This window comes from Arachis ipaensis, chromosome B8, assembly GCF_059453495.1.
Source record: "Arachis ipaensis isolate K30076 ecotype BB chromosome B8, ASM5945349v1, whole genome shotgun sequence".
Classification (NCBI taxonomy): domain Eukaryota; kingdom Viridiplantae; phylum Streptophyta; class Magnoliopsida; order Fabales; family Fabaceae; genus Arachis; species Arachis ipaensis.
Window position 1 is genome coordinate 11093852 of NC_142443.1, and position 27590 is coordinate 11121441.

Genomic DNA, 27590 nt, shown 5'->3' on the forward strand with positions numbered 1-27590 from the left:
AATATACGTAATAACAAATGAGAAAGGTTATTGGTGCCATTAGAATTTATTTTTTTTGTTATCACTTGGTTATTTAATAATTAATGATATATTTTATTTGATATTTTTAAATATTAGTAGCTAACGAATAATTAAAAATAATAAATTATAATAATTTTTTAAAATAATAAAAATATTAAAAAATATTTTTATTTAGCTGTCAATAATATTTAAAAGTGTAAATTAAAAATATATTATCAAATTTAAAAATAGACCAATAATAAAAAATATTGATTAAAAATAATAAATTTTATTGATTTTTAAATATATTTTAATAAATAAATTTAGTAAAAAAGATAAATCAATCCTTAATTTTTTGGTTCTGAGAATTTAAAAATATATTTAAATTTATGATTTCTTTAAAATTTAAACACATCGATTTTTAGTCTTATTTGTCGCATTTTAAAAATTCTTTTTCGTATGCATCATATCAAGTTATCAACCAAGTCATTATAACAAGAGTCACATTTAATTTTTTTACATAAATTTAAGTATTTAAACATCTAATACTTTATATAAAAAAGATTAAAACATATCTGAAATACAAATGCTATGATGAAAATGAAAATTTTTTTTCGTTAATCAAATTAATCTCTTAAAGTTTACTAAATCAAATTCTTCTTTTAAATTTATCAAAATCAATTAGTTTTCAAAGAACTCTACGTGAAAACAAAAAATTTAGATCATCTAAAATAAAAATAATAATAATAAAATAATAAGATAAATGATTAATCATCGTTAATTTGTAATTTTTATAAAATGTGAGTTTTATTATTTTAATTTAAAAAAGATTAATTTTTATTTTATTATTTTAATAATTTTTTTATTTTAGAGAATTTTGATCCAAAAACAAATATGATGGCAAATTTGATAAACTAATTTGATTTAGTGAAAATTTTAAAAGATTATTCTAACTAATAAATACGATTTGGAAAACTAATTTAACTGTTTATTAATTTTTTAAAAATTTAATTATTCTATTAGATCAATCTATGAGTATTTATAATTGCATCAAATTTATAATTAAGTTTTTATATTTAAAAAATTTTTAATTATTTTTTTATATTATTTTTAATTTTATAATTAAATTTTTTTGTGTAAAAAATATTAAAATTAATAGAATTTTTTTACAAATTAAAAATACTCATAATTAAATATCTAATTAGATCTTTAACTATATATTTTAAAAAAAATATTCTGTTAACTTTAATTAATTTTACATGATAAAAATCAAATTACAAAATTAAAAATAGTATAAGAACTTAATTGAAAGTTTTTTTAAGTATAAGAATTTAATAATAAATTTATCAAAAATATAAATACTAATAACAGAATTATTAAATCTTTTTTAAATAAACAGGAGAATTCTTATCATGTACCACATGTAACATATGTATGATGTACCATCCTATGTGTCATCTTTTTGTTGCCTATACAACAAATTTCTTCAAGAGGGGAAGAGGTATCTCTCTTTAACCATTCTCCAAGGAAGGAAAGGCCAACAACAATATTTCATTGGGAAAGAAAGAAGAACGAATCATATATTAATGTAAATATAAACAAATTGATATGGTTGTAATAAATCTAAAATCATAACTCGACATTATACGTTATAGTTTGGTATTATGAGTTATAATTTGATTTAATGGATTATAGCCTAAAATAAAAACGTACAATTAGATATTGTAACATGCTAATTTTTAATAACTTCTTCGATATAGATGATCAATAGAAACATAGTCGACCTATTCTACCTCACCTATAAAGATATGATATTTTATTCTCATATGACACATTAAATTTCACAATACAAATTTAAGTATCAGAGTGCCTTTTGCAGGTACACTCCTCTTTATTCACACTCTCCACGATGTGATATCTCTCTGAACGAAAAGCTCAGACTCCTCAAGTCCATAGCTCGACATTGGAAACGACAGTGCGGCATCGACTCTCAAGAGTCGAATTACGTCCAAATTACTCATCCGAGAACACAAACAAAAAATTGTGTCAACTTAAATAGATCATACTGTATTTAATCTAAACCCTACAAAATAGACCTCGTAGAATGAATTAGAGTTACTGAAAAGATACAGGCTATACCAAAAAAATAATATGTTTTGAGAATTGAGATAGAGGTCATTCAATTTAAAAGTAGTGATATTGACTATTGAGTAATATTTCACGCCACTTTTTCTTGCTCATTGAGATAAAGTATCATTGTACAATAAATTTATAGGTAACGAGTTAATATCGTGTTAGTAGGATCGTTAAAATGAACTAGATTTATCTGCATATTTCATTTATATGTTTAAAGGGGTAGATTTTAGTCTTTAAAAATAAATTTGTTTAAATTTTAAGTGAAACCAATTAATTTATTAGCTAAACGGACAGCTTGTTAAAATTTGTGTTGTATTTTTTAAAAAGAATTAACACTTTTGCCAATATTTTTGCTTGTTCAGATTCGAAAATCTAATTCATTAAAAAAAATTATTTGTTTAAATTTTTTTATCCGAAAATAATATTTTTTATCAAAATATTTTTTAAAAAATAAAATAAAAAAATAACCTATTACTATTCATAAACAATTCAAACTAAAAAAAGTTATAATTTACAAATAAAATGAATTTAAATGAACTAATCACTTAACTCATAAACTTAGGTGGAATCTAATCAAATTAAATTGATCCGTTTGACAATCCTATGTCTTTGTTAGTGACACTTGTCATATTAACTTAGATAATAATATCAAGCGGTAAAATACAATTTATTTATGGATTTTGCTAGGTAAACAATGGCTTTTATGAACAATAGACTCTAAAATTAGTCTAATAAAATAAAATTTATTTATGAATTTTGCTAGGTAGATAATGACTTTTGTGAACAATGGGCTCTAAAATTAGTCCAATAAAATAAAAATATATTACACCCTCAAATTATCCACCTAAATCTTAATATTAGAATAACCATTCGTATACTAGTAAATTGAACATTTAATATATCCATTATTCACATTATTTAATATTTTCATTGTGTATATATATATTTTTTAATTTATACGTCATTTTGGTCCCATTTTCATCTTAGCTCACTATTGAGTCATTTATTCATTTAAAATACCAATTTGCTCATATTTGAAGTTTTTCTTGTAGACTTTAACCTTAGTAGCACAGAATTCCTCTGACATAAATAGAATAGGAGATAAAAGAAAAAAGTTGCACACCAATTAATTGTTATTCTTCACATAAATTCACACCCCACAAAGCTGGCTGACTTAATGGATCTGATGATGATCAATCAGTCCATAAAATCCAAGCTCAAGCAAAGGTAGATGGATGTGTTCTTATTCAAATGGGGCTTAGTTAGGATTAATTTTGTTCATTTGGAGTTAATTTTAAATAATACTTGTGTAGTCAAATGAGTTTTAGAGTCTAGTTCAAGAAGAGTTGATAGGAGTTGGCTAGATTCCCTCTTAATTTTTTAGTGAAATTAATTGAATTAAAGCATAATATTTCATGTCATTTTTTCTTGCTAATTGAGATAAAGTATTATTGTATAATAAATTCATGGATAACGAATTACTATCGTGTTAGTAGAATTGTTAAAATGAATTAAATTTGTCTAAACATTTTATTTATCTGTTTAAACGGATCGGATTTTAATATTTAAAATTGAATTTGTTTAAATTTCAAGCGAAATGTGTTAGTTTATTGGCTAAACGGACAACCCGTTAAAATTTGTGTTGTATTTTTCAAAAAAAAAATACTTTTTGCTAATATTTTTGCTTGTTCTGACTCAAAAATATAATCCATCAACTAAAAAAATTATTTGTTTAAAATTTTTATCTAAAAATAATATTTTTTGTCAAAAAATAAAATAAAAAAGTAAACCATTTAACTGATTATAAATAATTCAAACTGAAAAAGTTATAACTCATAAATAAAGAGCGTTTAAATCGACCAATCATTTAACCCACAAATTTAGGTGGAGTCTAATCAAGCTAAGTGTGTGTTTGTGTGTGTTTGAATTACAGTTTGTAAACGGAAGTTTGTATAAAATTGATTTTGCAAACTTGAATTTGATAAAAAGTAAACAGAAAAGCTCTGCATACAAACCATTAGGGCTTGTATGCTTTACAAGTTAATTAACGAATAAACCCCAAAAACGCGCTGCAAGGTCTACGTCCAATATACGCGCTATATAAATATCCCGCATATATATAACTACTAAATTTAAAAGATTTGTTTCCTTCTTCGTTCTCCTTATTTCTAGATTTGCTCGTTCTCCTTATTTCGTTTTTCGTTCTTCTTCTCGTTCTTCTTCTTCTCGTTCTTCTTCTTCTCGTTCTTCTTTCTTTGTAACTCCAGCTTCGTTTTCTATTCGATTTTTTGTTTTCTGAAATCAAAGTTTGAACTTGTTTTGAAGATAATGGATGATTCAACCTCAGATTGTCAGCTGAATCAGGGCGAAGTGGATTATGAATTTGAATCTAACGAAGTTTCTGAGGTTTGATTTACATACGATTAATCTGAATTTTGTTGCAGTAATTTGTATAGCATTGTGTAGCTGAATAATTCGTGAACATTGACTGTGAGACTAACACGTCATCATAAATCTGTGGATTGAATGTAATGTATTAGTTTTGATTAATTATCTTGAATTTATAGCAGACGCTCGGGTGTAGATCAGAACTTTTTTGGGTGTATTTTTTCGGAAAGTGTGGGTGCATTTACAGTTTATGGCTTTTTCTGTTATTTTAGCTGAGTTGTTGTCATTCGGGTGTATTATATCAGACATGATTAGGTGCGTTTTTAGTTTTTGACATGGTGTATTCTGCAGCCTGTTTATTTACAGTTTATTGTTTTTTGTGTTATTTTAGGTGAGTTGTTGTCGTTCGGGTGTATTATATCAGACATGATAGGGTGTATTTTTATTTTTTGTCATGGTGTATTCTGCAGCCTGTGTATTTACAGCTTATGACTTTTATTGTCATTTTAGTTGAGTTGTTGCCGTTCGGGTGTATTATATTAGCAATGATTGGGTGTATTTATAAATTTTGACATGGTGTATTCTGCAGCCTCTCTCTGTTGTTGATGACCAGTTTGTTCCGAAGGTTGGAATGACCTTTACCACCCTTGAAGATGCTGGAAAATTTTACAGGAACTACGCCAAGGCTGCAGATTTTTCTACAAGAGTTCGGAGCACAAATAGGAAGGGAAACGAGATTAAGAATCAATTGATTATATCTAGCAGAGAGGGAAAATGGAAATCTAAAATATCTCCGACCGAGAAGACGAATCCGACAGCCGGTTTAAACTGTCCTGCAAGAATTTATATACACACATTGAAGGATGTCGGTGCTTGGATCATTTCAAAGGTTGTGCTGGATCATTCAGACCCTTGTTGTCCAAATAAAGCAGAGATGCTCAAACAGCACAGGGAACTAAGCATGTCCATTCGTCGTACAATAGAGAATAACGAGGAGGCTGGTATAAGACCAAGAAAAACTTACCAATCATTTGTTGCGGCTGCCAGGGGTCACCGCGAGTTAAATTTTATTGAAAAGGATGTGAGAAATTACATTACCAGGGAAGTGCGGAATGTTTCCGAACAAGAAGATGCAAAGGAATTCGGGAAATATTTGTTAAGAATGAAAGAGAAGAATCAGAATTTCTTTTTTGAGCTTGAACTCGAGGAGGATCAATCGATTAAGTTGGATTTTTGGGCTGATGCAAGAAGTAGAGCTGCCTTTGAGTATTTCGGAGATGTTATTTTATTTGACACCACCTACAATACAAACAGGTAACAAACTGTCCCTGTTTATGATGCTAAATTAATGTATTTTTATGAATCCACAGCAGAGGTGTATATTGGTTGTTTTTGGGTGTATATAAAGCATTTGTTGGGTGTACCTACTGATTTTCCATTCTGCACTATGGTAATTTATTTCAGGTATAATTTGGTTTGTGGTTCTTTTGTCGGGGTGAATCACCACGGTCAGTCAACACTTCTCGGATGCTCTTTGATGAAAAACGAAGAAATTGAATCATTCAAATGGTTATTTCAATGTTGGCTTCATTGCATGGGAGAAAATGCTCCGAAAGGGTTTCTCACCGATCAATGCACATCAATGAAAATGGCTTTAGAGGCCTGTATGCCAACAATAATTCACCGTTGGTGTATTTGGCACATCATGAAGAAGATTCCAAGCAAATTAAACGGGTACAAGGGACATACAGATATTGAACAAGAAATGAGCCAAGTTGTTTGGAACTCTCATAGCAAAGAATCATTTGATAGGAATTGGAATGATTTTCTGCTAAATTTTGGTCTTGTGGACAACAAGTGGCTTTCAGGTAGTGTTTGGTTAAAATCTGCAGCAGAGGTATAAATTTAATTTTTATTGGGTGTATTTATAGTCTGTGTTTGGGTGTATTATGCAGATCTCTATGAAGACCGTCATATATGGGTTCCAATCTATCTGGATCACCACTTCTGGGCAGGGATGAGAAGCACACAAAGGAGCGAGAGCATGCATTCATTTTTTTAACAAGTTTATTACCCGGAATAGCTCGCTTATTCAATTCGTCAAACAATACGATAATTGCCTCGGAAGCAGGGAGCAAGCAGAGAGAGAATCAGATGCTGCAGGTTTTCATACGGTCATACCGTGTGCAACCAAATCCTCCATTGAAGCTCAGTTTCAAAATGTGTATACTCATCAAAGTTTAGGAAAGTCCAAGCGCAATTCAGAGGAAAGGCGAATTGCATCACTAGATTAACGAATTCCGCTCTAGGCTATTCAGTATACGATGTTGGAGAACAAGTTTCCAGCTCAATATTCAACAAGTTTGTGGTTACTTATGACTCAGTAGCAGTCAAGGTAAAATGCCAATGCTTATTATTCGAGTCGAGAGGGATATTGTGTCGTCACGCACTAAGCGTGTTAAGCTTTGAACAAGTAAGCCAAGTGTCACCTAGATATATACTGGAACGATGGAGTAAGAAGGTAAAGAGGCGACACACACACATCAAGAGCAGCCACGACGAGCCACTGTTGGAGCCAAGAAGCAAGAGGTTTGACCAATTAGTTTTTCGTTCGCAAAATATTTGCGAATTTGCATCCGAATCAGAGGAGCTGACTGCAATTCTGCACCGTACGTACGATAACATCATGGCTGAGATGGAATCATCGAAAGCCAAAAGGAAGGGGACATCTTCTTTATCTCACGAAGACGCCAACTTGGAATCCGTTAACGAGCTTCAAAGCCCTCCAAGGATTTGAACAAGAGGACGTCCAAAAAATAGGCTAGGTTCAAAGTTGGACAAACAGATTGCAAATGCCACAAAGAAGAAGAAAACAAAAGGTTTAAGCGAGGTAAAAGTGATGTTCTTTAAATTTGTGGTGATTGAGTTTATTTTTCTCGTTAATAGTTTAGCTAATATGTGAGTTTGTTATATTCAGATAAACCTGTTTGATGCTGCATCAGTGGTGCATTCAAATTCCAGCCAATATCAAGGACATGTTATGAATTATCAGTTCAAGGTACCAGCAGTAGGGGATAACTCTTTGGGTGTATAGTTACAGAATATGGGTGTAAAAGCACTGTTCTTTTGGATGTATTTTTGTGAATTTTCTTGTGATTCACATTTTACATATAGATACATATATATACTTCAGAATCTTGTTTTTTATGTTATAAAATATTGTTTGTCTTTTTTTTTTTACAACGGTTTAAGGGTTTTAGGTATTAGGGTTTAGGGTTTTAGGGTTTACAGGTTAGAGGGTAAGGGTTTAGGTTTTAAGTGTTTAGGGTTCAGGGTTTTAGGGATAAAGCATCAGGGGGGATAGATTTCAAGGTGTATATTCAACTTTCTTTGGGTGTAAAAAATGGCAGGTTATGGGTGTATATTTGAATTGATGTTTTCCTTCATATTATAGTACCTGTAATTCATACATTTTGAATACAGCAAACAGAGTTTAATTATTGAAAGAAATTTCACAATAAACTGCATTATAATTATCAAATATTTACAACATGTCTTCCATTTGTTACAAGACTATATAACATTTACATTAAGCAGTGTCAACATCCTGAGAATCTATCTGACAATATGGACTCAATAATAACGAGGATGGCTTGGAGAGTCTGATTGCATTACTTCCCCTAATGGCTTCATCTTTGTCTAGATTCATGTCATGAAATAGAATCCGGGAATCATATTCTACTCTAAAGTGGTCCACCTCGTTCTACAGTAAAAAAGAATATTCTGTTTAATCAATAATGTTAATTGAGTAATGTAATACATAGTTATTTAGTTTTAAACATATTTACCTGGGTCCAATTATCCCATTCATACTTCCGCCTCTTAATGTTTGCGGGCTCAAATATCTCAAGCCACTTCATTACGTAGATAGCACAGTCATAGCTGAAAACAAAAAAATAAATTATAAATTACATATAGGAAAGTTTAATTTTCAGAGTGAAAGATTTATACCTTGTTTTTTGGCCCGAGATGTGAAGGTATGGTGCTACAATTTCCCTGTCCTTGTCCTTTGATTTCAGAGGTGCCCCCAGCATATACTTTAATTCGTGAAATTATGTATCCCTTAAAACACAAAACAAATCAGTAATACATGAATAATTTCAATAAAAGGATACACCCAAAGGAGTTAATAGTTACACCTTATATTAAACAGAAATACACCCAACTATATATATATATATATATATATATATATATATATATATATATATATATATATATATATATATATATATATATATATATATATATACAGAACTAACTTACAACAAATGTATTCAGCACAGTTCTCGCATCAGAAGGAGATTTGTTGTGTAATGGGTCGACTATATAAAAATTCCTCTTTGTTGTATCAGCGAACCATAACCACCAATGATGTGAATGGCAAACAGGTGCAAATATCTTAAATATGTTCAGATTGAACACTGTTTTAGTTTATTTGGCACATAAGTAAAAAATGGTAATAAGTAGTTTTAGAAATGAAAACTTACATAACGATGTTATTTTAACTTTTGAAGGTCCAAGAAGGGTATGAACATTGGGTAGTCTTCCACCCTGAATGGCTTATTGTTTTTAGGCTGTAAGAATACCCCCTGTGGATGATTTGCAAGGGCCATGTTCTGCAAAAATTGAGAACAACCAAATGAATCCAGAAAATACACCCAAATGAATAAACAACTGACACCCAATTGAATACAGAAAATACACTCAAATGAGTAAACAGATTACACCCAATGTAAGAAAAAAAATACATCCTAAGGAATGCAGAAAATACACCCAAAATTCGTTAAAGCAACCCTTACCACAATATTAGGGGGGAGACAATATACTTCTTCTTGAAACCTTTGAATATTTTGTTGGTTTACGATGAAGCACATGGCAGAGACAATCTAGAAAAAGATGCCGAAATCAATTTTACATCATTCAGGATTGTAGTTAATTTTGGTGATAAAAACATTAATGTTGTTGTAATATTACCTCAGCTTCTATATGTGTTTTAGGCGCGAGTGATGCAAGACGGAGTTTTGACAGAGTGTATCTATCTTGGGCTTGGAGTCTGCAGACGTTGTCAAACTCATCAGTTAGTCCATCTGCGTAGGTCTTCACTCGTATAGCCCAGTGGTAGCATTTATGTTTCATGTCAGTAGTATTTAAATTCAGCCTGACAGGAGTTTCAAACTTCTCGAAACTCTCTGCCCCACTCTCCTTTGGAATCTGCAGACTTTTTTCCTTTTTTGTCACCCCACCACTTGCAATTTTATGTACCAGATCCTCTAATTGTTCTAGCAGTTTTGGAGTTTCTGGAGTTTTTGCCCTGTGTTCATCTTGCGTTGACGCTCCCTCCTGCGTTGTTGTTTCTTCTTGGCTGAAATCAGTGAAGCCAAGGCTGAATGATGGCATCGGATCAGTTTTAGGAACATACGATGCTGTCCGTGCCATCATCATCAGTGCAGCAGCGTCTTCTGGGGCTGGATTACTGCGTGATCATGTATAACATATTATAAGAATAAGAATATACGGATGATAACCAAAACATTGATTTTACTCTGATGAACTTACATTTTAGATGGAGCTGGGGGAAGCGTGTGTGTGCTTTCTTCAAGTTGTTGGGGGGGTTCCAGGGTGCTGCACGGCACATAAAATTAATCATGACATAAAAAAACTATTTAGGGGCAATATACACCCAAACTGTAACCCAATATACACCCAAAGTGTAAACAAATATACACCCAATACTATTTCTTACGTTTTTGTAGTTCCTTCAATTTGTAGCAGAGGGGTTGGTTCATATTCTGTCTCAGGTGTTTCTTCAAATTTCGGCACAGTGGTTGTTTGGGACACTGGTAGAAAAACTTGAATCGGAACTCTAAACAAGAAGAAAAATAAAAGGTTAACAATGCCTTTGAAAATAAAAAGGTTATAAGGTTGAAATATTCTTGAAAAACTCACATTGCAAGCCCTTCAAACGGTGTCTCTTCCCTCACAACCATCATATTCGAATCAGCCGGCTCACTGGCTGACTCTTCAACCAGACTCAACCTAAAATACACCCAAAGAAAGTCAAAAATACACCCGAACAATTCAAAAGAAAGACAGGCTTTGTTTTTTGAGAACTTACATACTTGCAGTTTTTGCTTTTTTTCCTCCATTTTTTTTCTCGAATAAAACAATAAAGGGCTTTTTTCTAAATATATATAGAATTAGAAGTAGAAGGTAATAAAAGAACAAAAGTAATGGTTATTTAAAAGAGAAGTTACATGCTCTCTGCTGGTTTGTTTACGCTACTTTGTTCTGTGTGTCCTTGAGAGGAAGGATTATCACTTCCCAAGTTTACGTCCGGTATTCTAAATAGAGTTCATGTTATTCAGAAAAAATATCATACAGTTAAATCATGATAACAAGATTTTATCAAATAAAGCTTCTTACGTTTCAGATGAGACATAGTGACCTTCCGTCAATCGCAGGTCAGCTTCATTTTCCCTGCGAAACAAGAAACAATTATTAGCAAAGAAAACACGCTAAAATATGAAATATACACCCCAACAAGACATACCCATGTGCAGCAGAATTTTCATTATTTTCCCTTAACAATTCATCTAGATCTTCACTTCCTATTTCAGATCTGACAGTACATTCATAAAAGAACATGTTAACAAATATAATCTTGATGATAAACGGTAATATAGCTTACAAAGTACTGTACCCATGATAGGATTGAGGTTGCTCAGGAGATGAATCCTCAACAACAACCTTTTTCTTTTTGGATTGTGTCCTGGGTGGAAAAAACAAGTATGAATCAGAAATAAAAAATTAATTTTATCACAAAATACTATCTAAAGAAGTGCTTACTTTTTTGGTGTTCTCTGTGTCTTTTTCTTTGTTATTTGCTTCTTCACTAGTGATGATTGTTCGCTTCTATAAGTTAACAAGAGACACTCTGTTAATACATGAAATCTTGATAATAAACCCAAAGAAAAGGAATAATAATTTCAGAACATTACTCATCAGTTGATTCGGATTCTGAATCAGAATCCTCCTGATTCTTCTTTCTTTTTTTAAACTCCATTCTAGAAGGCAAATAATCATTATTTAAAAACACACTAAAAGGAATAAAATACACCCAAATCAATGCAAAAGATACACCCAATATAATAAACAAAATACACCCAGCTTAATAAACAAAATACACCCAACTGGATAAAGAAAATACACCCAATTTGATAAAGAAAATACACCTAAGTATGGTACTTACTTTTTTTCTTTTTTGCTGGGTTCTTTTCTTGGTGAATCCTCTGAGTCTTCTTGAGTCTTAGACTCAGAGGTAGAATTGTCACTGTCAATTGTTTCTGCCTCCGAAGACGATGTTAAACTTGCCTTCCTTTTTTATTTTTTTATTTATTTCTTGTTTTTTTTTCTCTATTTTTTTCATTTTTTCTCTTGTTTCCGCCATCTTTACAATCCCCTGAAACATTAGAAATTTTAGTTAGCAGCATTCAGGTAAATAAAATACACCCAAAACATAATATTAAGTGATCATAATATGTTCGGTGTATTATGTTTTATGGTGTAATATGATCATAATAAGTGATCATAACATGCCCTCCCCAGTTTCGCTCTGTTATGGTGTTCCATCTCAAAAATTGGGGCCAGGTGCACAGGTGAGATTTTGTTTATTGTCGTTGGTAAAAGGAATGCCATCTGTATATAGAGGATGAAAATCCTCTTGAACATTAGGCATTCCTGTTTGTTACCAACGCCAATATCCATCATCTCATCTGTAAGATTTTTGAGGGTCTTACCCTGAAATCTTCTAAAAATTTCTTTATCATTCTCAGAAAGATCCTTATAATTGACTTTTTGAGGAAATAGATCTCCTACAAAAAGGAAAACAATATAGTATGAAAATCAGTTCAAATACACCCAAGCATCAATTTAAATACACCCAATTATCAGTTAATATACACCTATAATTTTTAGCGAGTTACCTGATGCGTTGATGCCAAGTGCATCACCTATTGTTTTTGGTCTTATTTTAAAAGAACCGTAGCCGGTTTCCAGTCTGTTCTCCCCTAATTTGAAGTTGTTAGCCAACTCCCTTAATAGTTGGTGATGCACCCTTAGTGGCGGGATGTGCATCAAGCCACCAAATCCCAAATTTCTAACGATCGTTTTCTTCTCCTCACTCATGTTTCTGAATTTCTCACTTAACAAATGTGTTGCACACTTAAGGTCTTTGGTTTGCTGTAAACAAAACAAAATTATAGTCAGATATATTTCTATTATATAAAACTGATTTCATCTAAGACATATATTTGTTCTTACATTTTTCTAGCTTGGTTTCTCGCTGCCATTTTTTCTGAAATGAAAAATACACCCATAGATATGAGTCAGATACACCCATAGATATCAGTAAGATACACCCATAGATATGATTCAGATACACCCATATATATCAGTCAGATATCACTCAAACATGCAATAATATACAAGGTCAAGCAACATTACAAGGTCAAGCAATATACACCCATGGACAAGCAAATATAAGAACAGTTGCAACTGCTGACTATTACAGTATATCAGTTCAGAAATATACATCCAACAAATTATGCCATATACACCCAACAAATTACTCCATATACACCCACCAAACTACGGAATATATCCCCAAAAATCAGTTATCAGAAAAACTAGAACAACAAGAACAGTAACACCTAGAAGAACTAAGAAGAACAATGTAACATAGAACCAAGAATAACAGTAAAATCTAGAACAAGTAGAACATTATAAACTGTAAAATGAGACGTAGAACAAGAAGAACAGTAAAACGTACAACAACGTAGAAGAACAGTAAAACCTAGTTCTTCGATTTTGAAATATGGAAAATATACAGGATGACTAAAATAGTAACGTAACGTACCTTGAGTATTATAACTTTGTTTTTTCTGGAGATTCTTGATCGAGAGTTCTATGTTGTGTTGATGGAATGTTCCAATCTTCGCGATGAGTTCTATATCTTCAGTTTCGAATGTTGCTCGAAAATGGAACGGTTGTGTTTTCTTCGAATGGCTTGGAGAAGTGGAAGAGTGCGCCATTAAGGAGCGGTTTACGCGAAGTGCAACCGTTTTAGTGGAGCGCGTGTAAATGACGCACTATTCAATGTAATTCAGTGCGCGTGTGCAATGATTATGGGCTGGGAGCTTGTATGACTTGTAGGCCTTTTTGCTTGTATGTGTAGCAGGCCCGAAAAGTAAATTTGTGTTAAAGTAATTTATATTTGGCAATCTTTATATTATTTTAATAAAATAAATGTTGTTTGGATTACACTACTCAAAATCACTTCTAGATAAAAAATTACTAAAATAGACCTCGACTTAGATAATTTTCTTATATTATTCTATCATTTTAATTTATATATTTTAAATAGATCTTATTAATTAATTATATAATAGAATTAATATTTATTTACTAAAAAAGATAACATATCAAAATTAATAAAATATATTTTTAATTAAAATTAAAAAATATAAATTTTAAATATATATATTATATTTTTCTTAAATTTTAAGTATTAACATCAAAATGTTAATTTAGTATTTTTTTTTACATCGTACTCTTATTCTAGTACTCTCAATAATCTTATTCTTAATATTATTTTGAAATTCAACATTTATGATTTTATTATTACCTATGATTAATTTTTTATTTAATTTGTCTTTTTCAATGAGATCATAATCTATATTATAAAAAAATTACACTAAAATATAGTACAAGAATTACAATTAGAAAAGTGAATACTAAAAATAATAAAAATTAAATATTTATCTTGATAGTGATGGAAATAAATCTAAAAAATTTTTTTATGATGTTTTTATATAGAATTTTGTAGTACTCTTAGTACTCTTTTTTAGTACGCTATACTTTTACTATTATTATTTCATACAAAAAAATAATAAGAATTCTATAAAGAATAATAATATCCATAAGAGAGTACTAGAAAGAAAATATTATAAAAGAGTGCGCGTGCACCAATCAAATCCATCAACAAGGCACGTCCATTTTATCGGTTGATCGGCAGCGGAGGAGGTCAACGTGTTGGAAGCAGAGGCTGAAACCGCCGCCTAAAACGGGTAAAACAAACCGTGAGAACAATAACGCCGACTAACAATCCCAACAAGAACTCAGGGAAGTCCTTCTCTCCAATAACTGTAAACATGATGTTAAAGAAGCCGAGCGGTATGCTGATTCCGGCGCGCATGATCTTTGTAAATGATATCAGCAACGTGCAGAAGCTGACGCAAGCCGTTTCGGCTCGAGACAGGGATACAAAAACACAAAATCGTGTTTGATAGAGGAGATATGAATAGAGGTAATGTATTCAGAGACATTAAATTAATGTATTTTGAGTTCATCTTAACATGTAGGACACAAAAATACTAACAAGGGACAAATTATTTTTTATTTTTTCTTTTATTATTCTTGTTAATTTTTTATAATTATATTTTTTTGTCTCAAATTTTTTAAATGAAAAAAATAAGAATAAATTGGATTTTCATAATTTATTCTAATTTATCACCAAACAGAATACAAGAACACCAAATTTTGTGTTTCTATCCTTTAGGCAGCGTTTGTTTTTGGTATACATATCCATACAAACATAAACACGGGAGTACACAGGAGTACATGTATGGATGTCAAGCACCCATTAAAAACATGTATTTTGTGTCTCTATACAATATTGAGACACTAATTTTTAACTTGAAACACTAATTTTTTTATAATTTTTTGTCATGTCTAACTTACCAAACAGAATATGAAATTAGTGTCTTCTTATGTCTATGTACTCTTGTGTATCTATGTCTATGTCTCGTTTATGTTGAGACAACAACCAAACACAGCCTTATATCTTGTTTTCAGAATCTTATCTTATTCTATTAGTGACATTTATCATATTAACTTAGACAATAATATCAGGTGACAAAATACAATTTATTTATGAATCCCGCTAGGGAGCCAATGGAGGAAGTATACAATGTGTACAATAGGCTGAATCTTTAGCCCAATACAAGAAGTAACCATCCGCTATCGTACAGATTCGAACATCCATGGTAAAATATTACTAATTTATCAAATACAATACACTCATACTATCTAGAATAACCATCCGAGTACCACGGATAATAAACATTTGATATTAATTTAATTTTAATTTAATTAATTAATTGTCCATAATTTAATTTTAATTTAAAGAGTAAAGTATCATTTTTGTCCCCAACGTTTGGGGTAAGTCTTATTTGTGTCCCTAACGTTTAAATCGTCGTCCTATTTGTATCCTTAACGTTTATAAAAGTGATTCAATGTTATCCTACTATCAATTATACTAACAAATCAGATTATATTTTTCAATTATTCTCACTTGGATGTATTCATTCTGAATTAGGTCTCACTTGGATATATTCGATTTTAATATTATACCCACTATTTGCATTTTGATTCAATTATATCCCTAGAAAAGTGAATTATGTAAATGTTGTAGGAATTAGTTTCAACATTTGATGAGCTATTTTTCGGAGTAGATCATCGATTCTATCTCAAACATTTGTATTTTAATTTCAAGAAGATATTTTTAAAACTCAAACTAAAGCGTTCATGATGTATAATTGATAGCAGGATAATATTGAATCACTTTTATAAACCTTAAGAATACAAATAGGATGATTTAAACGTTAAGGACATAAATAGGATTTACCCAAACGTTGGGGACAAAATTGATACTTTACTCTAATTTAAAATTAACCCCATTATATACATTGTACTACACATATATTGGCTCCTTGTACTTCCTCTTTATTTATATGTCATTTTGGTCCCAATTTCTTAGCTCATCATGGAGTCATTTAAAAGGCCAATCTGCTCATATTTGAAGTTTTTCTTGTAGACTTCCTCTGACATAAACAGAATAGGAGATAAAAGAAAAAGTTGCACACCAATTAATTGTTATTCAATAATTAACAGCAATAGATTCTTCACATAAATTCACACCCCACAAAGCTGGCTAACTTAATGGATCTGATGATGATCAATCAGTCCATAAAATCCAAGCTCAAGCAAAAGTGGATGGATGTGTTCTTATTCAAACTTGTGATACAAGATAACAGAGTTGCATTGCACAGATAATAATAACATAGTGCAAACTGCAAAGCTCATTGCCGTTAATCAAAACCACACCAAATGAAAAGATAGTAAGTAGCACACAAGCAAGCAACCATGATTAATTTGGGAAGGCCTCAATGATGGATGGAAGGGCCTTGATCTTGATGATGTTGTAACGAGGGAATCCAGTTTCAGCAAACAGCCATTTCCAATTCTCCTCAGTCCTTTCCTTTCCTCCGGCATTGTGTGCAAGAAGCATCATGTCGAAAGCGAAGCCGGTGTCGTCGAATAGATCGTTTCCTTCTGGCTGCAGAACATGGTCCACAATTATCACCTTCCCGTTCTCTGGTATTGCCTTCCTACAGTTCTTCAAGATCTTTATGCAGTGTTGGTCACTCCAATCATGCAGAATCCACTGTTTCCAAAATACATATTCTCAGTTATCATTATCATTTTCACATGAAAATAGTAACCACATATATATCTATATACCTTCATGTAAATGGCATCGGCTTTGGGAACAGAGACGAACATGTCACCTCCAACGTGAGTGATCCCGTCGTACTGAGGGGCGGTGGCAACAACATGCGGCAAGTCGAAGTTGATACCCTTGATGTGAGGGTAAGCCCTCACAATTTCAGAGAGTGAACCACCAAGTCCACCACCCACATCAACTAGTGACTCAATCTTGTTGAATCCTTCTTTGTACCCTTCGATCACAGCCTTTATCACCATCCTTGCCGTGCACACCATACCTTCGTTGAACAACTTGTTGTACTCTGGGTCCAATCCGGTCAAGTCGAATTGCTCGTGTCCATGGCACCTTAACCAATCACAGATTCAGAAAATATTAGCAATTAAAATTTTCATCGCAGATGTTTTCTATTAGCCACAATCATAGCTAATCAAAACTTTCCGTTAAATAATTTCACAAGTTTGACTAAATTGTTATTTAACTCACTCTCACCTATAAACAAATTATGGCTAAAAAATCTGCTAATCTTGTTCACAAAAAAGAAGAAGAAAGTTTTGGATCCCTGACCTGAAGAAGGCGGTTCCCTTGTCAGTTCCTTCCCTGATGATATCACTGATGAAGTGTGCAGGGTTGAGGTGAAGAGGGTGATTCTCTAAGAGCAACATTGGTGCGAGGGTCATCTTGGTGTCTTGTAGGATCCACTTGGAAGCGCGTGTCAGGCCGTAGAGGATCTCTCCGTTGTCGGACTTGGCGGCGGAGAAGATCTTCTTGCGGACAAGGACTCTCATGATGCGGAGGAGGAGAGAGGCGTCCGGGGACGGGGCGTCCTCGATGTTGTCGATGATCTTGGAGAGGGAGAGGGGCTTGCCGTAGCGGTCTATGATGTCGGCGATGCGGAGTTCAACGGCGCATTTTAGGGCAAAGGAGTCGGTAAAGCATGTCATGTACTTCCATATCTCCGCTTGTCCAAGCAATGATTCCTCCTCCTCTTTGTCCTTCACACTCTGTAATTTCAACAACACCTTCAACTTAACATTCTTGTTACGTAAATGCACATTTGCATGCATGCCTTAATTTCTATTCTATATATACCATACTGCTAACTCATATATTTTTCAAATTTTTAATTAAGGTGTCTCCTTGGTTATAATGCATGAATTTGTGAATACTATAATAACATTTGCTACAGACGCTGACAGTTGAAATAGAGAGCGAACAATTTTACAAGGTCGTCCAGTTAAATTCATATATTTAGATAACCTTTTAAGTAGTAAGTTTGAAAATTATTTACTTTTGCTGATGTAGTAATTCATGATTAGATGATTGTATAACTTAAGGGAAAAAAAATTGTAAGTCGATTATATTTTGTTATTTACTGATCAATTTTTGTAGAGAAAGAAGATATTAAAAGAAGATAATTGTTATGGTATTTAAAGAGTAGTGTCTAACTTACTAAAAAGAAATAAAATTAATATTTAATTTAAAAAGTATAAAAATAAATTAAGCAAAATTTAGATATCAATTCGTAGACACTATAGAAGACTTAAAAAAAAATGCAGTCTAGACTTCAAATTGAAGGGAGTTTGTGAAACCTATTAGTAATTAAGTATAACTCAGCAGGAAAAGCGACACCAGAAAAACAGAGTAATGCCAATAATTTATATCTAAGTTCACCTTCGATAATTAACTTATATATAATACACCATAAATGAGAGGAAGAAAATAGTATTTTCCAATGTCTAGTGTCCACCATATCATCAAGCACAGCATTAAGGGAAACTCAAACTTAGTTTGTTTCCGTGTTACCAATTAATGTTCTATGTTCTATCTTTAATTTTGCTGTGTATCTAGTTTGCCGCCTTTGCCTTTCTCTCCAACTATCCTTTGTTAAGAGGGAAAATGGCATTTAATTTCATAAAGGAGGTTTTACAATAAGATGATATATTTATTATAGGTAAAAACTCATAAAACTACTAGTTGAAAATGATTAGATAATTTAATATATTTAACTAAATTTTTATTTAACAATTTTCAACTATCAATTTTATATAAAGATAATTGCATATGAATGTTCAGATGTGTTATAATTATTTTTTTAATGTAAAACGATTAAATAACCACAAGTTTTATTCTCCCTAACATATCATTATGGTACACAGGTGAACATAAAATAAAAAATTAAGGCAAAAAGAAATACCACAAGTAATAATTATGACATCCCATATTGAAATTCGAAGAGTGCTAGGGGTCAGCACTTTTGCTAAATTTTGGCCAACACTTAATCATCAAAAGAAAATTGAATCTCATTGAAATTTAATTAAAAACTATAATAAGCTCTAAAGCTACCTTTGGAAAGTGTGGCTTTTACTTAAAAGAATAACTTTTTAACCATAAATCACACTTTTCAGTAATAGACCAAACTGTTTAAATGATGGTCTATGCCAGAAACCATATTTATACTGCATTTCAATATACTATTAAATATCTTATTTTTATAATATAAAAAACATTTTTTTATCTTCTTTTAATTTTTAATTATCATTTTTTATATCAAAAGAAAAGATGTATAAAAAATTAAAAAATATATATTTTCTTGTGCATGGCTACCTTTTTTAAGAGCAAAACCATGCTGTGTTGAAAAATACTTTTTTTTTTAATTATAAAAAATATAACCCTTGAAGTATTTTTATTATGAGTAACAGTATATGAATTACTAATTAAACAGGTGTAAATGTCCAAAGGAACAAAAAAAGATCTTATTTTGTTGAAAATCAAACTCATGAGTTATATTACTATCAACATTTTTAAGCAGCAAAATAATTTATTATTCCTACTACAAACACAATATTTTCATAAAATCCTTAACATCGAAAAACCATAACACTACTACTCTTTTGGTTGGTTTTAGAAAACAAAATTTTAATCCTCTCAATCCAGTAATTCCACATCAGATTCAAAGTAAAACCAAGAAATTCTAAACGTATATTCCAAGAAATGATGAATAAATCAAACGTGAGAGTGGTTTTCACATAAACTAAAAGTTACTTGACAGAGTTACATAATATAAAGCTGTCAAAATTATTATAACTAACTACATACATCAACTAAGAAGAAAGAACTTTAACCCTTTAGCCCCCAAAACAATGAATTAAATATAATTTACAGTTCAATGAAACCCTGTTTGCATTACAATTATTTACAAATGTTGAGTAATAATAACATGAAAAGGTAGCTACTAGCTACTGAAGTCGAACAGAGAAGGCATGGTAGTAGCATCACTGTAAATGTTTTAGTCCATCCAGTGGCCACAAAATCTTACTGGAATATGATGAGTAATTATATAATGTAACAGCATGAGAAGAGGATGGTATATACGATGATTATTCAAAATTTATTTAAAAAAAAAAGGAGAGAATTTCATGAAATCTATCAAAACTTGTCAACTAGGATATAGGAAAACAACATGGCTCCTTTATGTGTATCAAAATGGCTCTATCTTTTAAAAATAATAATAATAAATAATTTTTGGCTTTCAAAACATGCTATTAGTCTTTTCCTGAGAATGCTTTATATAGACCAAAAAACTTAATTTCAACTTCAAATAGTAGAACTCCCCAAAAGAGTTGTTACTGACAAATTTGGTACCAATTGGAATATCATATCATATTTTAATGTCTCAATTATTAGAAATTAAATCCATATGTATTGCAATCTTAGCTTAAAACAGATCATATATATTATCATAAAAGTAAAGCTATATATTCTCTGCAAAAACATAAAACCATATAAAATTAATTGATAAGCAGAATATATAATAATGTATTGGAAGTTAGTTAAGTATATGTTGATGGGGCTCTGACTCTGTATATAGATACCTTGAGGATAGTTGGTGGGGATTGGTTGGAAATAACAGTCTCCATGTATGTATGTGTTTCTGCAAAAAGAAAAAAAAAACACAAGGGCCTAAACCAAAATAGCTGCTATTTCAGCTTCCTTCTCAGTTCTCAAATCTCAGAGCAAGCAACTATAGTTACTACTACACTAACACACTGGTTCTTGGTGTTGGTGTTGGATTGGTTAGAGGGAAATAAGTGGGCAATAAATAAAGGTGATGAGGTAGCACCAAGACATGTGAAGCTGAATTGATGTTTTGGAACGTTGCATTCTCTGATTGGTTGAATGTCACAGCACCAGAGATCCCACACCTGCATTATTGAGCAGATATGATCAAGTGTTAGAACAACATTTGTGTGGTGGAGATGGGAAACACCTTTAATTTAATTACTGCTTGCTTTGCATGTTAATAATTTTGCAACTCCTCATGTTGCTACTACTATAATAGGGCATGTGAATAATTATCTTTTTTAATAAAGATAGGAGAGATGTGAATAATGTATATATATGAAGGGAAGCTTTCATGAATTTGAACCACACTTCTTGGTATACTTTATTAGTGTGTTATATTATTGAAATCAACTATGCATTTATGACTTTGTAACAGTCGTAATCGTAGTTGTGTAAAATATATGTTAAAATATAAAATAATACATTTATTTATAATTCGGTAATTGATTTTTGATATACACGAAATATTCTTATATTGAATAGAGTTTTAATTTGATGCCTGAATAAAATATTTTTACTTATTAAAATTGGTGGAAATCAAAATGATTCACCATTTGAGTGATATTAGATACATTAGAATTAAAAAAAAAAAAAAGTAAAAATAATAAGTGGAAAGTGATGGGCACATCCAATGCCAACAAAAATGGGTATGTCACCATGCAACAATAATGTCTAATCCCCATTGGCTAATAGCTAGCTTGGACTATTCTACTTCGTTTGTTTCTGTGACATGGTACTATTTAAGTTCATCTTTCCTTTCATGATTTCCTATAAAATTGATGATGATATCATTACTAACTGAATGTAAGGGGAATATATATATGGGGACACTCTACTATACAGATTGAAGTGGTATAGAGAGAGAAAATAAATTCCTTTTATAGTTATTTTTTATTATTTTATTGTTATTCAAAGTGTGAGTCCTACCTTTTTCAATTTTTCTTTCGTCCCATAAAAAGAAAGATCTGTAAACTTACATCTTTACCATATAATTTACCTATATATATATATATATATATGAAAAATTTTAAGTGTACTGAGAACACCGGTGTTCCAATGTTTTTAACCGTTGATTTCAATTAATATATATTATATATATTTCTTATAACTCAGATCAACGGTTAAAACAATTGGAACACCGGTGTTTCCGATACACTTGAAACTCTTCTATATATATATATATATATATATATTTCTTATTTTTTATAATGTCTAACTTTACACATGATTTTTTTCATTGTATTTTTATATAAATTTATATAAAGAAAAGAGTAACGACATTATTAAAATAGAAGTGATAATATTTATTTTCTGAAAAGAACAAAAGGACCATATAGTAATTTAACTAGATGCAACCACCAACCATGGACCACTAAATAGAACAAAATTTGGGTTAAATTATAAATGGTACTTGTTAATTATAATAAAAATATATAGCCCCCCCCCCCCCTCCCTCTTCTCTCTCTCCCCTCCCCTTTCTCTCTTTTTATTTTCCTTTTTTCTTTCCTTAAGATGTTCTATTCAATCATTTGGAACTTGTAATGTGAGGTGGAACAAGGGAAGTTTTCTTTTTGTTTTTTGGGAAGTTTCATCGGCTAATTTGGTGCTTGATTTCTAATTTTTCATCATTAATTTTAATTCTGTTAATTCAAATAGAGTTGATTTTGAAGTGATTTAACATTTGATAACTTCTTTAATAATTATTTTAACATATAAAATAAGAAATTTTCAGTTCTAGAAGCCATAATTAAGTATGCTCTCTGCAAATGAAACATCTATCAAACATGCATCATCTAAAATATTTGTACTTCTCCCAGAATCAATTTAAAAGTAAAGGTAGTCAATATTTTACATCTAACATGCACATTTGTTTTTGAAACACACTAAAATTTCGATTTAGTAAAATTTTTATTTTTTAAAAATAATTTATTAATTTTTTTTAGAAATAACTATTAAAAAATTATAGCAACTTTAATCAATAAAAAATAATTTTTAATAAGCATAAATTACAAAAATCATCATCGATAAAATTATTTTTAACATTTAAAATGATTTCAACAGAGATAAATTAAGAGTAAATATAAATATTTATTAATATATAAAATTATATTAGACTTTTTAATTTTAAAATATACAAACTAATTTTAAACAATATCTTACAAATATTTTTAAAAACACTCTTAACTTTTAAAAGTACAAAATATATAACTTTTTTAATTTACCAAAAATAAAATGAAATACTTTTAATACAAATACCTCTTATTACTAATCAGGGCTGAGAGTGAAAAGTGAGTAACCAATCAACTTTTGGATCAAACTTTGAAAATAAATGCGTTTTAAAAATTATTACTTAGACCAAACTTTGAAAATAAATGTGTTTTAAAAATTCCAACCTTTTTTTCTCTTCCATGGCTAGAAAAAGTTGAAGCTGCACTACAAAATATCACAGGAATAACGACTAATTTATCGATTGATTTTGGTGGTCGCTAAAACCTTGATCACTAAATTAGAAATAGCAATCAACTTCGGTCGCTCACGGTTAGCAACTAATTTTAGCAACTAACTTTATTCAAGTCATAGAGAAGACCTATCAGTCCCCAAATCGGTTATCATTAGTGGCCAATTTTGTTAGTCGTTGAACGAAATTAATTAATGACTAACTTTTTTTATTATTATAAATTTTATATCGGTCACCAAATCAGTCGCTATTAGCCACCAATTTTGTTGGTCGTTAAAATCGGTCGCTCTTGTTTAGATTCAACCTTACAAGACAACTGGTGACCTCTTTCTCTCCTTTTTTTTTCCCTCCTCTTTTCTCAGGCACTCTAGCTTTCCCTTTTTCCTTCATCCTACTTTACCTTTCGTACTTTTTCTGGTTACTGGTTTTTGGTTTTCTGAAATGTAGATCTCAGTAATTCTCTTTGTAGTTTGTTTCTTCTCTTTTGTGGAGTACTTGTTCTATTTTATGAATATTTTGGATATATTGACATAGATCTAAGAAAGATATATTGAAAAAAAAAATTTCTCCATAAAAATATGTTCAGATTAGAAAAAATGTGTTTAGATCTATTTGGAGGGAAGAAAAACATTATGTTACAACACATTTGGTGTAGATCTAAAAACAAAAAGAGCTCATCAAATTTGTCTCCGTTTTTATTTATTAATATTCTTTTGTAATCGAATATTGTGTTTAGACTCGGTATATAATTCAACATATAGAATAATATTCATGTCCTCTTCTAGATTTAAATTTAAAATTTTCTCTATCGTTGATTATTTTTATGAATGAAATTATTTTTTAATTAAAAAAACTTTTGGATCAATGGCTTCTATTATTGTGTCTTATATGGTCCTATCAAACAGTCACAACTATTCATACTTTAAGTTGTCATTATCAGTAAAATATTAAACTTTTTCCAAATGACTCTAAAAGATTATTGGACATTTAACAAAGTAATCTTGGTTGGATATTATAACCTTATAAGAGGCTACAAAAGGATTTTTGTTCTTTTGAGATCTGTTTTGTTAATGATAAAAAATTTTCATATGAAGTTGATAATTAAAAATAAATAAATAACAATTTAGTTAAACCTGTCAAATGATCTAACTGTTCTTAATTATCAATTTCACATTTACATAACTACATGTGAATATTAACATTTGTTAATACCGTTTACTCTAAAATCAGCTCATCTTATTTATATACAAAAAATTACACATTAATCGTCGTGTGTGTTCCTAAATCCTTAAGTCTCTGAACCTAACACATGTCTTATTTGTTTTGTTGGTTTGTTTGGTACAACATCAATAATGAAAAGCAGCTTTAATGCTCTTGAATTTGAGCCACAATTTCTTGTGATATTATTGAACTCAGTGGAAAGTGACACAATCCAAACTCATAATTTCATATCTCACAAACTAGCTTTCGTTCTGCTTCTATCTAACGCGTGTTCGTTCTCCCCAAAGAAAACAACAAGACAAAAATTGAAAATAAATAACTAAATAAATAAATAAATAAATAAATAAAAACCTTACCTAAAAGAAGTTGGGTCTAGATCCTCTCAGCCCATTCTAAGCCCAGACGAGCCCAATTGAGCCCATTTGTGTGGTTGCAATGATACCCAATCCATTCTGATGAAGCATTTTCAGACGGCACAGTAACCGGGCCTTAGGACCTGCTTTGGTACACAAAATAGCATTAGTCGTGACCAAAATTAAAGCAATACAAAAAATGTTAAATTCGAAATGGAAGAAATAAGATTTTTTTTTGTTTGGGGGTGACTATAAGAGTTTTCAGCAAGTCGAAAATATCAACATACTTATTACCCAAAGGAATATCACTTTCAGCATTCATCAGACTTAAGAAAATTAAAGTATTAAACAATTAGATTATAAAATCTGTGTATAACAAAAAAGAATCAAAAGGTTAAGAAAGTGGCTCATTTCAAGTTATAAGTTTTGCTATTATAAGCTATAAAGTTTTTTTTTTTTTCCCACTTTCTCACGTTATTTTCCAAACCATATCAAGAATTAATTTATCGTAGATCTAAACTCCATTTAATGGTTTACTATTGATCAATGAGTTATTCCATATACAAAGTAGGATTCAAATCTCCAACACTTACTTAAACGAACTAATAAACTACTCACTAAACCAATCTAAGTTGGTTAGCTTTTGTGAATCAGTATATCATGGTGTCTATATACATATTGTCTATTCTTTTTTGGGATTTTGGACCGTTTCACACAGATAAATCAGCGTCATATCGAAATAAAAAAAAAAAAAAAACGAAAAAATGGTAAAAAGTATATAGAGAGGCAGGCCATACATGGTCTTTCCATTGTTTTTCTTCTTTGAAAAAACGAAAAAACAAGAAACCAAATAAGATTGAAAATTGAAAAGGCTTTCTCAGGTGCTGAAGCTAATTAAGGTTCGCAAAAGAACACGAATATGGTATGATATCACAAGTTAGAGTGAATTTTGTAGCTTTTTAATCGATAATATTATTCTTATATTACATATTATCTCTAAATTACCCTCAATTGTTATTATGAGTTTGTTTATTACCAAGAAACATAAAATAACGGGGATAAATTTATCAAGTAGTTCAACAATAATCATAATGTTATACACACTTACACTTCACTTAACAAAGAAGAGAAAGCAAATTAAAGAAAACAAAGCATGAATGAGCTAAATAATTAACCTACTGGAAAGCATCACTAATTACCTTAATTAGCAGAACTTATGACTGGTAACTTGCTGTTAATTATATTCATCATCTTAGTTCACAAGCCGGAGATTACAGATTACCTCCTCAGCCATACTAAAGAACAATGGATACACCATGTTAGAACACCAACAATTGCAAGGAAACATGAAATGGAACTCTTTTTATTTTCTTTTTTTAATTAGCCATAGAAAATTATACCAACATGGTGTAATAATAATAATTTATCAAGAATAAATAATAATAGCTTACCGGAATTAGATAATGATGGAGATCTGGGCTTGAAGACTTGTCTAGTAGGTGCCATGCCGAACCTTGTGAACCATTGAGATGCTGCAAGCAGGTGCTAGAAAGTCCCATATATTCTCTTACACTTAATTACTCACAATTGCACCTTTGCATATATTATATTATATTAAAATAAGGTACGACACAAAACACAGAACAGGTATTCAGGTAATGCACGAAATGGAACAGTTTCGAAACAAAGCATATCACAACACAATTGATGATATGAATTGATTTTTATCATTAGTGCGGTCCATAAAATTAATTTTTAAATTAAAAAGAAAATCTGATTATGTGTCTATCTATATGACAAGTTGAGACCAATAGCATTAGGAAGATAGCGGCGCAGGTAGTTGCAATACAGCTGTAACGTACTAATGTACATGCATAAATATTAAATTAATAAATAAAATGATGATTTTCATCCTAAGATCCACGCAAGCATGCGTTGTCAAGTTGCAAATAGAATCCTACGTGTCCACTGTGTATGAGAGGATAAGATATGAATCATGCTCTTCACATTTCACATTCACCCCTAGGTAGGACTAGGAATAAGATCATGGCCACATCTTATTATAAGTTTATAACCTTAATTAGTTCCCTCTCTTTCGAGTGAACTTCTTTCCTTCGCTAATTAACACTAACATCTGATATAGCTTTGATGTACATTTTTTGTTATTATTTTTATAATGGTTATCTATTTACTTTGAGTTAAGCCCTATAAGCCACGAGGTAAG

The 27590-nt window shown here is 30.8% G+C and overlaps 2 protein-coding genes across 3 annotated transcripts; both read right to left on the reverse strand.

Annotated features, from left to right (window-relative positions):
• Nucleotides 1-10139: 10139 nt before the first annotated feature.
• LOC110265976 (uncharacterized) lies at nt 10140-11650 on the reverse strand. Its single transcript, XM_088496301.1, has 10 exons — nt 11586-11650; nt 11434-11499; nt 11288-11356; nt 11138-11206; nt 11011-11064; nt 10843-10928; nt 10707-10771; nt 10534-10604; nt 10331-10450; nt 10140-10209 (listed from the first exon to the last, which is right to left on the reverse strand). The coding sequence occupies exons 1-10, from the start codon at nt 11648-11650 to the stop codon at nt 10140-10142; spliced, it is 735 nt and encodes a 244-aa protein (XP_088352427.1).
• Nucleotides 11651-16560: 4910 nt separating this feature from the next.
• LOC107612635 ((R,S)-reticuline 7-O-methyltransferase) lies at nt 16561-27200 on the reverse strand. 2 transcript variants are annotated; one of them, XM_016314329.3, is made up of 7 exons: nt 26818-27200; nt 26566-26661; nt 25370-25509; nt 21085-21414; nt 17777-18213; nt 17227-17557; nt 16561-17149 (listed from the first exon to the last, which is right to left on the reverse strand). In XM_016314329.3, exons 4-7 carry the CDS (start codon nt 21127-21129, stop codon nt 16853-16855), a joined length of 1110 nt encoding a protein of 369 aa, XP_016169815.1. In that variant the 5' UTR covers nt 21130-21414; nt 25370-25509; nt 26566-26661; nt 26818-27200; the 3' UTR covers nt 16561-16852. The 2 variants fall into 2 exon arrangements, with proteins under 2 accessions (XP_016169815.1, XP_088352702.1); XM_088496576.1 differs by having other exon boundaries at nt 25370-25512; nt 26818-27128.
• Nucleotides 27201-27590: the final 390 nt, after the last annotated feature.